The 13,831-nt window shown below is 38.4% G+C and overlaps 1 protein-coding gene across 1 annotated transcript; it reads right to left on the reverse strand.

Annotated features, from left to right (window-relative positions):
• Window positions 1-7,400, reverse strand: rad21l1 (RAD21 cohesin complex component like 1). Its single transcript, XM_061734644.1, has 13 exons — window positions 7,254-7,400; window positions 7,045-7,174; window positions 6,515-6,614; window positions 4,781-4,884; window positions 4,476-4,583; window positions 2,668-2,775; window positions 2,457-2,564; window positions 2,086-2,315; window positions 1,876-1,957; window positions 1,614-1,750; window positions 766-873; window positions 465-539; window positions 1-183 (listed from the first exon to the last, which is right to left on the reverse strand). The coding sequence occupies exons 1-13, from the start codon at window positions 7,398-7,400 to the stop codon at window positions 1-3; spliced, it is 1,620 nt and encodes a 539-aa protein (XP_061590628.1).
• Between the last annotated feature and the right edge of the window lie 6,431 nt (window positions 7,401-13,831).

A 13,831-nucleotide genomic window follows, 5' to 3' on the forward strand; every position in this document is an offset into this window, starting at 1 on the left:
CTAATCGTAAAATCTGGGTCCGGGTGTGATGCAGATGTCCTTGTATGGAGCACTCTGGTGAAAGTTGATGGTTTGCTGTTTTTTCAAGAGCAGGGCGCAGTAAAAGGTGGTGGCAGCCTGGGCGCGAGTTGTTCCTTCAAGAAGTTCCTTCAGACTGAATCTGGGGTCACTGCTGCTTTGACTCTGCCGTGGAAACACACACACACATACACACACACACACACACACACACACACACACGCAAACACACACACACAGAAATGACATGTCCTAAAATCATCTCCGATCCTCCTCCTACTTTTCACCTTCAAATTTTAATGTTTATTTGTAAATGTTACATCCAGGAAGGAAGCCAACGATTTGTGTTGAGAACAGACTGTTCTGACTTCATAAACAAAACAATCTGGCATGATTGGTGCTTCTGTGATTTTAATATCCGACCAGATTTATTTTTAGAAGCTTACTTTTAGGGCATTATGAAGCTTTTGCGCTCGCCTGGTTATCCTGCGCTCCTCAAAGTCCTGGCTGTCCAGCATTGACTGCAGGTGGGAACAACAACATATTTCAATCATTAACGACGGACACCCTGCCAAGGCAGCACAGGAAATAAACATCTGCCATCTGTTCAGTGCTGAGAGACTACACACTGTCTACTAAATCAGCTACTTTTAGAAAATCATCCATGATTATTTTAGATTCAATCCACAAATAAAGATGGTGGAAAGTGGAAGAAGAAAGGCCACTCTTCTTGATGCTGACAAGCACCTGAGTGTGGAGGGAAGTTGACTGATCCTCCTCCAGGTAAGAGGGATGGACAAGCATGGAGTCCTCTGATGGCAAATGTGGATGTGTGGACTCGGACATGTTCTCATCCTGTCAAACACACTCCACATATTAGACACATGAAGAAAAAAAAACACCAGAGATTTTTTTCATTCTTCTCCAACTAGGGCTGGGCAATATATCGAGATTTTAATATATATCGATATATTTTCAAACGCGATATGGTACGAGACAATATCGTTTATATCGATTTAAAAAAAAAAAAACATTTTTTTTTTTTAATGATTTTGATATAGCTTATTTTGTGACAAATTGACTTGAATGTTTTATTTGAGATTTGCACAAATGTTTTGTCATTTGCACAACTGTCAACCTCAGTGGAAAAGTCTGCCTGTTACTGTCTACATTGTATTAATTGCACAGTGTATTTTAATTTAATTGTTATGCAGGAAAGGGATATTTGTTTTTATTTTATTCAAGAAGCATTTTTATTCTATATATGCAGGCAGTTTATTTTTATTTCTTTTGTTTTATACATTTTGATATTGTGCAGACCTCTGTTAATAAAGGAACCTGTGTGACATTTGGCACGAGGCTTTGTATTAAAACGGACTGTTTTTTTAAGGGTTTGCCTCAGAAAAAATGAAGCTAACAGAGATGCTATGCTATAATGTTTTGGGGGAAACCCCAATTATGTCACAGAAAAAATATCGATATATATCGAGTATCACCATTCAGCTAGAAAATATCGAGATATGACTTTTGGTCCATATCGCCCAGCCCTATCTCCAACCTAACACCTTAAGTCAAGCTGGCATGCTCGTACTTACTAGTGCAACATCGAAATAATTCCCACAGTTGTTGTTTTTGTCCAGGGCTGTCAACTCCATTCTGTTAGTTTTTTCAGAATTGACCGATGAATCTACGACACTGATGTCTGTGTTGAGGGCGCTGAGATCTCTCTGAGCTGTAACATAAAAGCACCGGGAAGGAAGAACAAAACACAATCGATACAATTGATTAGATACAATAACTATAGAAATTACAGTCATTACACATTACGATCCTTTCAGTCATCGTAGAAGTTTTTACCTTCTTGTTCCTCTTGGCGCATCTCCTCAACTTCCTCTCTTGCACTAAAATAATTTAGCTTGAAGATACTTTTGGCAAAGAGCTGCAAAGGTAATAGTGGATCCAATATTACAATAAATAGCAGTGTTTCACTTATCAGTACACACATAAATGTGCACAAAAAATATTTAAAAAAAGAATAAACTTGCTGATGATGAAATTGCCTTTTACCTCTTTAATCTTCGGATTTATTACAGCAGAACAGGGCTGTGAAAGGTGATTTTGTGCAGCTCCACTCTCCTTCCAATGCATGAGCTGCACAGTCGGTGGGGCCATGTCCAAACCAACAAGCAGGTCTGAAGTGTCAGAAAGCTGCTCTCTGATGGATTCATTGCTCAGCTGTTTAGTCTGGTCCACTACCAACCTCCGTTTCCTCTTGCCCCCCCTTCTTTCTGAATTTGCTAAAGAAAAACAGCAAAAGGTCATATCAGAGCTAGTTTTTGCTTACATGTGCAACACAGAAAGGACTTGTTTTAATCTTAAAATCTCCAAACACAGAAAGACATTGGGGAGTTAAGGGATGTTGGATTGTTTGTGCCTACGAGTGACAGCCACGGGTTCTAGGGCAAAGGCAGCATCCTCATTAGAAACCAGGGTAGTTTCATTAAGTGCAGGGGTCCCTGGCTCCACAGGAGCTCTTCTGTCAGCATCTGGAAAATATGTGTAATACAGGGAACCTGTCAACATTAGCCAGCTATCCAAACAAGGATTAAAACAAGAATATAACACAAAATGTAACACAAACATTATCACCTATTTGATGTTGATGGCCATTCAGTGTAAAGCTCTCTTGATTTTCATTTTGGGGTTCTCCTAGAAGGAAGTCTGTGTGCTCGGTGTGATCACTGTTTGACAGAAAGTCTGTAATGTAACAAACGAAAAAAAATCATAAAGCATAAATTTGACTTTTCTTTTTTTATCCCGATTTTTTTCCCATTTTCATCACCCAGTGCTCCTACCTAAGCTACAGTCCTGGGCATTTCTCCCTCTACCAACCCCGGGAGTTCCTGCACTGAGCTCAGGTCTCCTCCTTAACCTGAGGAGTGAGCAGGCCGCATCTTTTCACCAGACAGTGTGGGGTTTCTCCGGCCGGACGTAGCGCGTGGAAGGATAACATTATTCCAGCCAGATCCTCCCCACCCCATCTGTCCCCCGGTTGGCCAGAGGGGGCATGTATAGCCCAGGACTGCTGCATGTTTTTGTGAGGGTAGCTCACATTGCTACCCAAGGGAACACGGGGAGAACATGCAAACTCCACACAGAAAGGCCCTTTCACCAACCCCACCCAGGGTGTGGGCACTGAAGTCATGGGGGAACTAACACGCACTTCAGCACCCACAGCGTCCCCGGCGGGAATCGAACCCAGGACCTTCTTGCTGTGAGACAGCTGCACTACCTGCTACGCCACCCTGCAGCAGGTGATGGGTGGCTTTTCTTTACGAAAAGCCAAAAATTTGACTTGTCTTTAAGAAAACAGCAAAATAATAATAATAACAACAATCTCTTTAATCGTCAGTTTACATGGAAACACACTCTGAAATGTGTCCTCTGCTTTTTAAGCCATCACTAGTTAGACTAGTTGCAGTGGGCTGCCTTTATTCTGGCGCCTGGGGAGCAATTACCTTTGTAACCACTAGAAGTGGTTACAAAGGTCAAATAAAAACCACTGTCAAAGTGGGAGAAAAGGTTTATCGATGATAGTCTTCGTGCTTGAATCTGTAGTGAACTGAGATTTCAGATGACTCAAAAATGATGCGGGAAGTTATGGGAGCTTCCGTCACTGGATATTAATAAGTGAAAGGCAGGTTGGCCGTCCTCCCTCATATACAGTATTCTTAGTGCCACAATGCAAAGGACAGAAAGAACATGTGTATATGGACTATAATGAGCATGTCCTTCAGAAGAACCACACAAAATTTTACAACTGAGAAATACAAGGTAATTAGTGAAGTAAAATACACAGATTATAATCAGCACAATACCTCGAGTGAAAGCAACACTCGGGCAAGTCCATGATACTTTCATACGAGTTTGCAGTATGAGCTGACATTCCACTCAAACAAGCAATGACAGGCTAAAAACTGCAGCTTCATCTACAGCTAATATTCTGCAATAAACTATTTCAATAACCTCTGATTGAAGGGCATGCGAGTGGAACTATCTGGAAAACACAGTAGGTTCTTGTAATACTTTTTGAACTGACGAGTTGACAGAAATCCCTGAATCACAGAGGACTGAATCCCCTGGCTCTTTCTGGCCTTTTCAGACACTGAATATATTTCAGAAATGTTAGTTTTGGTAGACCAAGGCTGGGAATTGGAGCACAGAAAAATGGCCCTTTGGATTTGTTTAAGCTTAAACAAATCCAAAGGGCCATTTTTCTGTATCTATTGATTAAAACTTTCAAACTACAAGAATACAAACAAATGTACCTTAGAAGAGCCTACAAAAGAATATTTTTTTTCAGGTTCAACTTGAGTTGGTTTAAATGTTGTTGTTTTTTTTAAATTATATTATTAATAGATATCAAACATGTATCCTGATCAATTCATATAAACTACCAAGAAGGTCGAATCCTCTATCCTCGTCCCCAAAAGCATCTCCATGTTGTGCAAAGCTCTCAAAGCTCCCAGCCAGCAAAGTTTTTGCATTTACCAGGGATTCTTCTCCTATTCATCAGAAGAAAGAAAGAAGGGGATGAGAAGGGGGGGATCAATTTCAACTGTAAGCTTGAGAAGAAACAAATCATTATGAAAATGAACTTATGCTATTAACAAAAATGGAAAAATTAGGTATATACTAACAGAACAAAAGCAAATGAATTATGTAATCAATCAAATGAAACTGAAAATAATCAGGTTCTTACCAATGTCTCCAAAGCTCAGAAAGCCATTTCCAAAATCCTCCTTCAGAGTGATTTCCTCTGTTCGACATTGGTTTAGTGAAAAGTGGTCCACAACATCGATGTTTCTGTTGTCCAAGCATGGAGACAGCACAGTGTGGGAACAAACAGTATGTTAAGTAATTTATCATAAATTAAAAAGCATAACTAATCATGAGTTCAAAACTTTCAAGACATAGGTATTAAAAAGAGAAAAAAATACCAGATTTTTCATTTTTTTTTATCTCTAATTTGATTGCAACATAAACTGACAAGACTCCAAGGGCCCGATTTACTAAGATCCTAAATAAAGAGTACTAAATTGCGTGTGCACTGAAAAAGTTTGCACGTGCTGTTGTTGTGTGTTTTGCGGGTGATCAACTAAGAATGCTCGCGCAATTGATAACAGGTGCAAACAGCAGTATTTAAATGAGGTGTTGCGTGTCTTACGGTTTGCGAGCGCAAAATGAAATTTGACGAGTTGGAGTTAGAGATATTAGTGGAAGAGGCAAATTGTTGTGCCGTATTCAGCACCCCTGCCGTGAAAAGCACCCCCTCGTATATTCAATGATAAGTAGACCAAGAAAAAAAACAACACACTGACACTTCAATATATTTATATATACACACTCACACAAACACATACTTAGGAGTTTATATTATATATATTTACAAATATTATGGAAGACAACAAAGTAAGCAGGCTATTAATTAATGACATCAATAACCATTTACCCGATTTTTGTTATCTGTGACTGTGATTGTGGGAAAGTATGACTATTGTGGAATCCATGAGCGCATTTAAACATGAATCATTAAAACAAAACTGGACGCTAAACAGAACGCGACACAGTTGAGAATATAATTTTTGTCAGACGAGGGGGTGCTTTTCACGGCAGGGGTGCTGAATACGGCACAACACCGGGGTATGACAACTGCAGAACAAGTATAGGCGCACAATAAGAAACACTTTTTTTCTCAATGAAAACACGTGATTTATTTATTATCACAAATAAAAAAATGAATGTGCCTCCTGTGGCAACCTTTTGCTGAATAATACTCGATTTAACATTCAAATAAAATATTTCTCCTTTTGCATGTGGAGAATCGTCACCACAAGTTGAGCCATCCTCACCCCAGTCCTCAAATCAGCCCTTAACTCATTCAGCAGCTCCAAGATGGAAGTGCTAGATAGTCGATATATTTCAACTATCTGGTTTTCATTCATTCCAAACAAATTTACACGAGTCCGAAAGACTCTCTCTCTGCTATTCTTTGATTTTGGCGATGTCGCCTCCTTGCCACAATAACAGCAGCCATCGGTGCGTAATGCTGGGCAGATTAGCACCTTCCTTTCGAACGTATTAAATACAGACGCAATCACAATCCCCGCAATTACTTTCTGGCTTGGTAAATCTCATTGCGTGTGGTAAATGAACTTATTTGCATTTTCCCCTCCCAGTATTTAGCGCTTTCTGGCGTGTACGCCCCATATTGATTATTCATCAGGGCAAAAGTACTAAATGAATAGCGTGTGCTATTTTGCTCATTTGAGAGGCGCAGTCCTCTTTGCACGCTGTTAGTAGATCAGCTTGCACATTGGTTTGCGGGTGATGTCAAGTTTGCACACGTTTTTACGCACGAAAACCTTTAGTAAATCAGGCCCCAAGAGTTTAAATGACAGGGTGGGGTGTGCTGGAGAAGACTTGAAAATATTACCTGGGGTCTGGTAACTCTGCATCAAAGGCAGTGAAATCCTCAATCAATGTAATTGCTTTTATTGTGGCCTCGAGCCCCTCCACAGGCAGATCCGTCTGACCTAGTGTGTTGAAAAGAAAGGATGCAAATAACACAAAAATACATCAAGTAAAAGGTATTGTTTTGGAAGATGTTTAAAAAAAATAATAAAGGCAGTGTCTAAAAATACAATAAAATAAATAAAAATCATTACAAAATAGACAGGCAACACCAGGCATACCAAATTTGAAAAGAGTAATCCGTATGACAGTTGCTCAGTTTCTGAGGCATTAAACAATATTGAAAATAAAGTGCTCTTTTAAACTTAGCATAAAGTGCTCAATAATGTTTCAATGTCTCACCTGTTGGGCCTTAAGACATGCAGTTGATTTATTTGTTAAGTCACCACCTTTACAAAACTAACATCTAAGTCAATCCAGTTTTATTTTAGATATAATGCATGATCAAAGCAGGGAAAAAGGAGGAAAAAAAGAGAGTTAAAGATGAGTCACCTGGCCTGAATGCTATTTTAATTCTGACCAGGGCTTCACTGCAGTCTGCCAGGAGATACTTTGTTTTCCTGGAGTAGATTCTGACCACACCAAGGAGCAGGTGGCCAGAGGTGCGCAAACCAATTTTCATCTGCAAAGAGCACATAACCACATACTGGCAGTACATAATCAAACGTGTAGATCTGACGTTGCGCTTCAAAAATGTGTACCTTTGGAGAGATGATGTCTCTGATGGTTGTTTCTAAATTGCATTCAAACACGTGTAATTTGGTGAGCTTCCTCTCCCAGTGCGCTGCCAGCCAGATCTTGGCCAGAGGCCCCCGTTTGGACGTAAACAACTGCGTGTAGAACATCATCCTGGATACTTGAAGAGGACCACATATACAGGAAAGAAATCCAGCATTTTTTCCACTCATTTCGTTTTAATTCAGATGTCAACAAAGAATAATGATAGTTGTATAATCCAGGTGCCATAAAAGTAAAAATCCTGTCCAGCAGTTGTTCCAACGAATCATTAAACCAGCTCCTCTGCAGGTAAATGGTAGGTTGTTAGTGAAAACCCCTGTTTTAAATCTACAGGCTGATCCACAGGTATATGTTTTAATGAGCAAATATCAGCTTAATGTAAAGACAATTATTTGACTAATGGTGCTTTGAGATTGACCACATTTCAAAATTGGTCTTAATTTAAGATTGATTCAAAACTATTTTTGATTTTGTAAAAAAAAAAAAAAAACATTAAAGCACATTCCAGAGGTGTTTAATCCAGGCTCCATAAAGTAAAAACGCTGCCATGTTTCTGGATCAGCCTGTACATTTAATCAACCAATCAATCAATCTTTTTATTTAGACTCAGGTCCATTAAAAAAGACAAACAAACATACAACAATATTTCAAAAAGACAGTCATACCAGTGTTTCCACATAGCAGACTGGTATCTTACAGCACCGAGGACTGGGTTGGTTAACATCATAATAATGGCATTACAAGAGCTATTAAGTCGACATATGAATTTGAACATCAATCGCCTCAAAAGAGCATGAAAAGTGATAACTTGTACTTTACAAAAGAGTTCACTTGCACTAGACCATCTTGGTTTCCCAAGAAAAATACGCAGCCAATCGTCGTACGCAACCTGTAATTTATGGATGCTGGCCTTCTTAAATGTAATCCATAAGGGTGCAGTATAAAAAGGGGTACAGTAAGCCCTAAAAAGACCCACTTTCACCCTCTCTGAACACCAGGAAAATCTTCTGGTCTTCTGGTTAGCCTGCATATATAAAATACTACGCTGTCTATTCATATCTTCATCCTCTGTCATGCAGAGGTGTCAAGTAACGAAGTACAAATACTTTGTAACTTACTTAAGTAGAAATTTTGGTTATCTATACTTCACTGGAGTAATTATTTTTCAGATGACTTTTTACTTTTACTCCTTACATTTTCACGCAATTATCTGTACTTTTTACTCCTTACATTTTAAAAACAGCCTCGTTACTCTATTTCATTTTGGCCTTTAAAAAAAAACTATCCAGTTAAATTGCTCCATCCGGATAGAGTGAATTTGGTTGTGGTTGTTTCAGATGTTCTTGTCCAGTTTTGTTCTTACATCCGTTCCCTCAGATTCCTGCAACTAAACTTGGATGTACATTCCAATAAAGGTTAGGATAAATGATAACATGCCTCTGAAGTTTGACTTTTTGCACCATTACAATACTTATAGGCAACTAGTCATCATATCTCCTGCTCTCTGAAACACATGGTAATGCTCAATACATAGTACACATATATGGTTCTTTAATATATTTGCATTATACTAAGATACATTCATTTTCAATGGCTTTTGTCCTTAATGGCTTTTTTCCCCCGTACATTACTTTTACTTTTATACTTTAAGTAGTTTTGAAACCAGTACTTTTATACTTTTACTTGAGTAAAAAACTTGAGTTGATACTTCAACTTCTACAGGAGTATTTTTAAACTCTAGTATCTATACTTCTACCCGAGTAATGAATGTGAATACTTTTGACACCTCTGCTGTCATGTCATCAGTGATGATGTGTCCCAGGTATTTAGTTTTAGAGCAAGCAGGAAGGAGTTGTCCTGACCGGTAAAACTAACTAACGACCTACCATCTCCCTGCAGAGGAGCTGGTTCAGTATTTGGTTGGAAGAACTGCTGGATTGGGTTTTTACTTTATGGCACCTGGATTATCCACCTCTGGTTAATTCAAGGACAACCAAGTCAAAGCCAGCTAACGCTAGCAGCAACTTCGTAGCTAAAATGCCTTGAGAGTTTAGTTTTCTATACGTCATCACGGCGCCACAACCTTTAACGCTGCTCATAATTTATATACATAATTAAACTGTGTTCTTTGTTCAGTTTCCTCTAAAAGCGAGCGGGGCTGGCCAGACTTCGGTACATTATCTTACCTTCACTTTCAGCGCGTACAACTCTGACAGGCGTCGCGTGCACTTTGCCGCCAGGCGTATCCTGTTGCCTAGCAACGACTTACGTCTCCATGCGTGCAGGGTTTTTATATCACGTTTTATCAAAAATGATGGAACAAGAGACAAAGTCACAGACTGTTGCGGGAACATGTCTAAAAAAATGAAATAAATTAAAAAAAAAATTTTTTAAATACCATTTAATCGATTGTTGTTAATAGAGGGTATGCAATGACGTCACCTTCCCACTGGACCACGCCCCCTACTCTCACTGAGTGGTAAAAACAGCTGCAACTAGTGGAGAAAACGGGATAACAGCCGATTATGGGCTTAAATTAAAGGCAGTTGGATTTGACAGTGACCCGTACACATGGGTGCAGATCCCGGGGGGGACGGGGGGGACATGTCCCCCCCAATTTCTGAAAAACATGAATTGTGATGAATCCCCCCCAATAAAAATACCCTAAATTATTCAAAATTGAACAAATGTATTTTCAGACTTAAAGGTTAAATATGTAGAATCTTTATTAAAAATATATTTCTACAAAAATAATACATCCACGGTGCGTTTTGAACATTTAAAAAAGTATTGCTACTCCATACATTTTTTGTGCTCTTAGCAATGGGTCCCTTTTTTTTTTTAGAACTGTTTACCTCCATAACTGTGTTAAATTATGATTAGTTAGTTTAAACAACTTGTTTAGGGCTCCATATTTCATCCATATATCAATTGATCGTGCATAAAGTAGTCCCATAGGATAAAAGGAAGATGGTGAGAAGAATTTGAGACTAGTAGACACTACATGCCCAAAACCCTTAAAATTATGATTTACGAATATAACAGTTAAGTAAGCAGTGACACACACTGTTGGCTGTTTAGGACAAATAAACAAGAAAGGTAAGCACAATAAATGATTCCCTGTGCAGTATTTTTTGGCGAGCCTTTATCAATTTATGGCATGATATGAGTTGCATATTGGCAAAAAATAAAAAATTAAAATCACGTTGGTGTCCCCCCCAATCCTGACATCGGATCTGCACCCCTGCCCGTACAGTTACCCCAAGAACCATATTTGGCCACGAATCGAGTTTCCTGATATTTATATGTACTTAATTTCTACGCTGGGGAAATACACAAAGCAAAGCTTGAAGGCTTACAAAAGTCTTGACGCTTGGTCCGACTTCAAGGCAGGATTTGTTAGTGAAATTAAAGTGATGAGGACAATTTAAACTTAAACTTTATTTATTTATATAGCACTTTTCATACAGCTGGAGTGCAACACAAAGTCCCTGGAGCAGGACCCCCAACTATCCAGGCCCTGGAGTTTAACGTTAGCTACCCAAAAATCCAACATTACCTGATACAAAATGGGAACCGCAAATCCACGTTTTGGTGCCTGGAATCCAGTTGTTTCTGTGAATTGCAGCAATCCATTTGTCTCTCTTAAGCTTATTTTTCTGCAGTTTGTAAAACATAAACACAACGGGGTCACGGCCGAGTTCAACGACTGCGAGTGTTTCTAGTAGCTACTGATCACACAAGGCCATCAGAATAGGAAATTAGCAATAAAGTTGGCAGCTGACTGAGGAGACTTGAGGGAACACAAGACGACACAGGGCTGTCCATACGCAGACTGCAGACCATATATATTTATTTATTTAGTAAATCTTAAAACTCTGCTGGTAGTAGCCATGCACCTGATGACTTAAAAGGAACAGAGATTTTTTTAAAACCAAGATGCAGGACAAAATTGATGGAACGTTGTGTTTCTGTGAAAGGAATCAATTTATGGAACAATCTGAATAAAGAAAACAAAGAATCCAAATCAAACATTACATTCAAAAGAACAATTAAAGCCTGTATGTTAAGGAAATATAATGAAAAATGTTAGTTGAGTTTGATTGACATACCCCTAGGCGGCGGTAATTTTATTTTAATGTTATTTTAATTTAATTTTATTTTAGTTTTTTAGTCACTTAGTTGTTGTTTTTTTATTATTATTATTTTTAATTTATGTTATTTGTGAAAGGGGCAGATCAGATAAGATTCTTCTTCTTTCTGCTCCCTTTTCATTCACAAGTTAGGAACATTTGTATTTGTATTGAATTGTTTTGTTTTTTGAATGAAATAAAGAATAAAATAAAATAAATAAAAATAAAATAAGCGTGACCTTATGGTAAATTGTGCTTTGGGGCCATATTGAGCCTTATTATTGAAAAAAAAACTACAGGAAAATAAAAATAGATGTAGCTGGAGGGGGATATGCCCATGCCCACACACAGTCCTAAAGGGAGAATCAGTACCAGTGGCAGTGTGTTGTGTGTTGTGTTATGTGTTCTCACTGAGTCCTTGAATTAGTTTTAGTTATTGTCACCTTATTCCATGCTTGTCCCACTTGTAAGGTTTAATAGCCCCAAATACCTGGAAACATCTGTATGGCTGAAGAGAGCTTTCAAAAATAAGCAAGGTGTCTTCTGGGAGCAGTGTGGTAAATGGCTGGATTTGTTATTCACTGGTCAGAGCTGATGTTTCCTAGTGTTTTTCTGCTTGTATTCACCAGGGGGCATCAGCGCACCGGGAAGGAATAACCTTAAATAAATAAATAAGATTCTGCGCTCATCACAGTTAGTGAAGAAACAATAAGATCTTAAAAAGTAATGAACGATAAAAAAAAAAAAAAAACAAGCAGTCCATTGCAATTGACTGTTATGTTTGAAACTTGTTGGGACTGTTAAGAGCTGTGCAAGGCTGTGCTGAACACTTGTTTTCACACATTTTTATAGTAGAGATGCAATTAGCTGAATCCTAAAACATTATTTTTCTGTTTGTTTTTTATTTATTTTCATTTGTACCATTGGGTTTTGTGAAGTGCTTTCTGACCAAAACATCTCAGTTGCAAACTGCAAAGTTTGAAGGATACGAATGACATGATTTTAAAACCTCACATAAATAGTAAAACCTCTGAAACTAGGATCGTTTTTTGACGGAAAACAAGAAGTTTAAAGTTTGTTTTTGTGTTGATGGACTTATTAATCAACCCGTTTTTTTCAGCTCAGTATTATAGTAGCTCACCTGCAGCACACAAAACCATAAATATATTAGTTTTGTAGTCAAACCCAGGTTACATCTTCGTTTGTCAGTTCTCCATAACTATTTCTATTCTCATTAAAACAGGTTGTCAAAATAAAGCTGTCAGACGTGACAATGGACTTCTCAGAGCAGAAGTAAAACATTGTCCTAAACACTAAGATCCCTTAATTAATTTTTTTTCTATCTTGCTCTTTATTTTTTCTCTTTCATTTTTTCCTCCATTTACCCACTCTTTCAGACACACACACACACACACACACACACACACACACACACACACACACACACACACACACACACACACACACACACACACACACACACACACACACACACTGACACACACACAGAAAAGTTTATGAAATACTACTGTCCTTTAAGGCAGTGATCTTGTAGTGAGAATTAAATACGCCAAAATAAATTTGTGTTTTGTGTTAACTTGACGCCCGAGGTCGTGCAGCTGCTCAAGAGTACTTGGCATGTCAAATCACAGTCTGGACTTCAAGAGACACACGGTTAAAAAGAGCTTTGGGGGAACTGAGCAGTAGAGAGCTGTTAGGGGAGAATGAGATTTAAAGGAGGAAAATCCTGTGAGGATAGGAATATGTAAACTCTGCAGTGATTAAGTCTGAAGTGTCTCTGGACGTTGGCTGTGGGCAGAGTCAACTCCGTCTGTGCTAGGAAAACAGCAGGCAATGCAATAGTTGTAAACCTCTTTACAAAACACCGCTCTGTTTCTATAGAAACAGATTATATTTAGTTAAAATGAAGACCCTCAATTTCCTTGTCCACAATAATCAATCAATCCACAAATAAGCTGGTGAGTCTCAGTAAATAAGCGGCCGCTGTGTGCAGCCATGTAGGATCGCTGTGCCAGCTTCTTTAAATATTATGTGCCGTATCAGTCTTTTCTTTTTATTTATGTGTTTTTTCCTTCATAATTCCTCCTCTGGACTTATCTCACTCCTTTCCTATTTCAGTTTCCAGTGAAACGCCTGTCCCCCCTGTTGTATGTTTTAACTCAGGAGAAAATAAATTGCTTTCCGTCAGAATCAGTTCTCATGCATATATCTACTTTTGCTATCTGCTGGCAATGGAGTTTGCATTTTCATTTGATTTCATCTTGCCCAACAGGAAGACCATATAGCTATACATTTTACTGTTTTACATTTCTAAGATTCTGCAGTAGGTTGTATCATGCTTTTTTTTTTCCAATGATGCATGAAGTCTTAAAAACACACACTATATC

This window comes from Cololabis saira, chromosome 12 (genome assembly GCF_033807715.1).
Source record: "Cololabis saira isolate AMF1-May2022 chromosome 12, fColSai1.1, whole genome shotgun sequence".
Classification (NCBI taxonomy): Eukaryota; Metazoa; Chordata; class Actinopteri; order Beloniformes; family Belonidae; genus Cololabis; species Cololabis saira.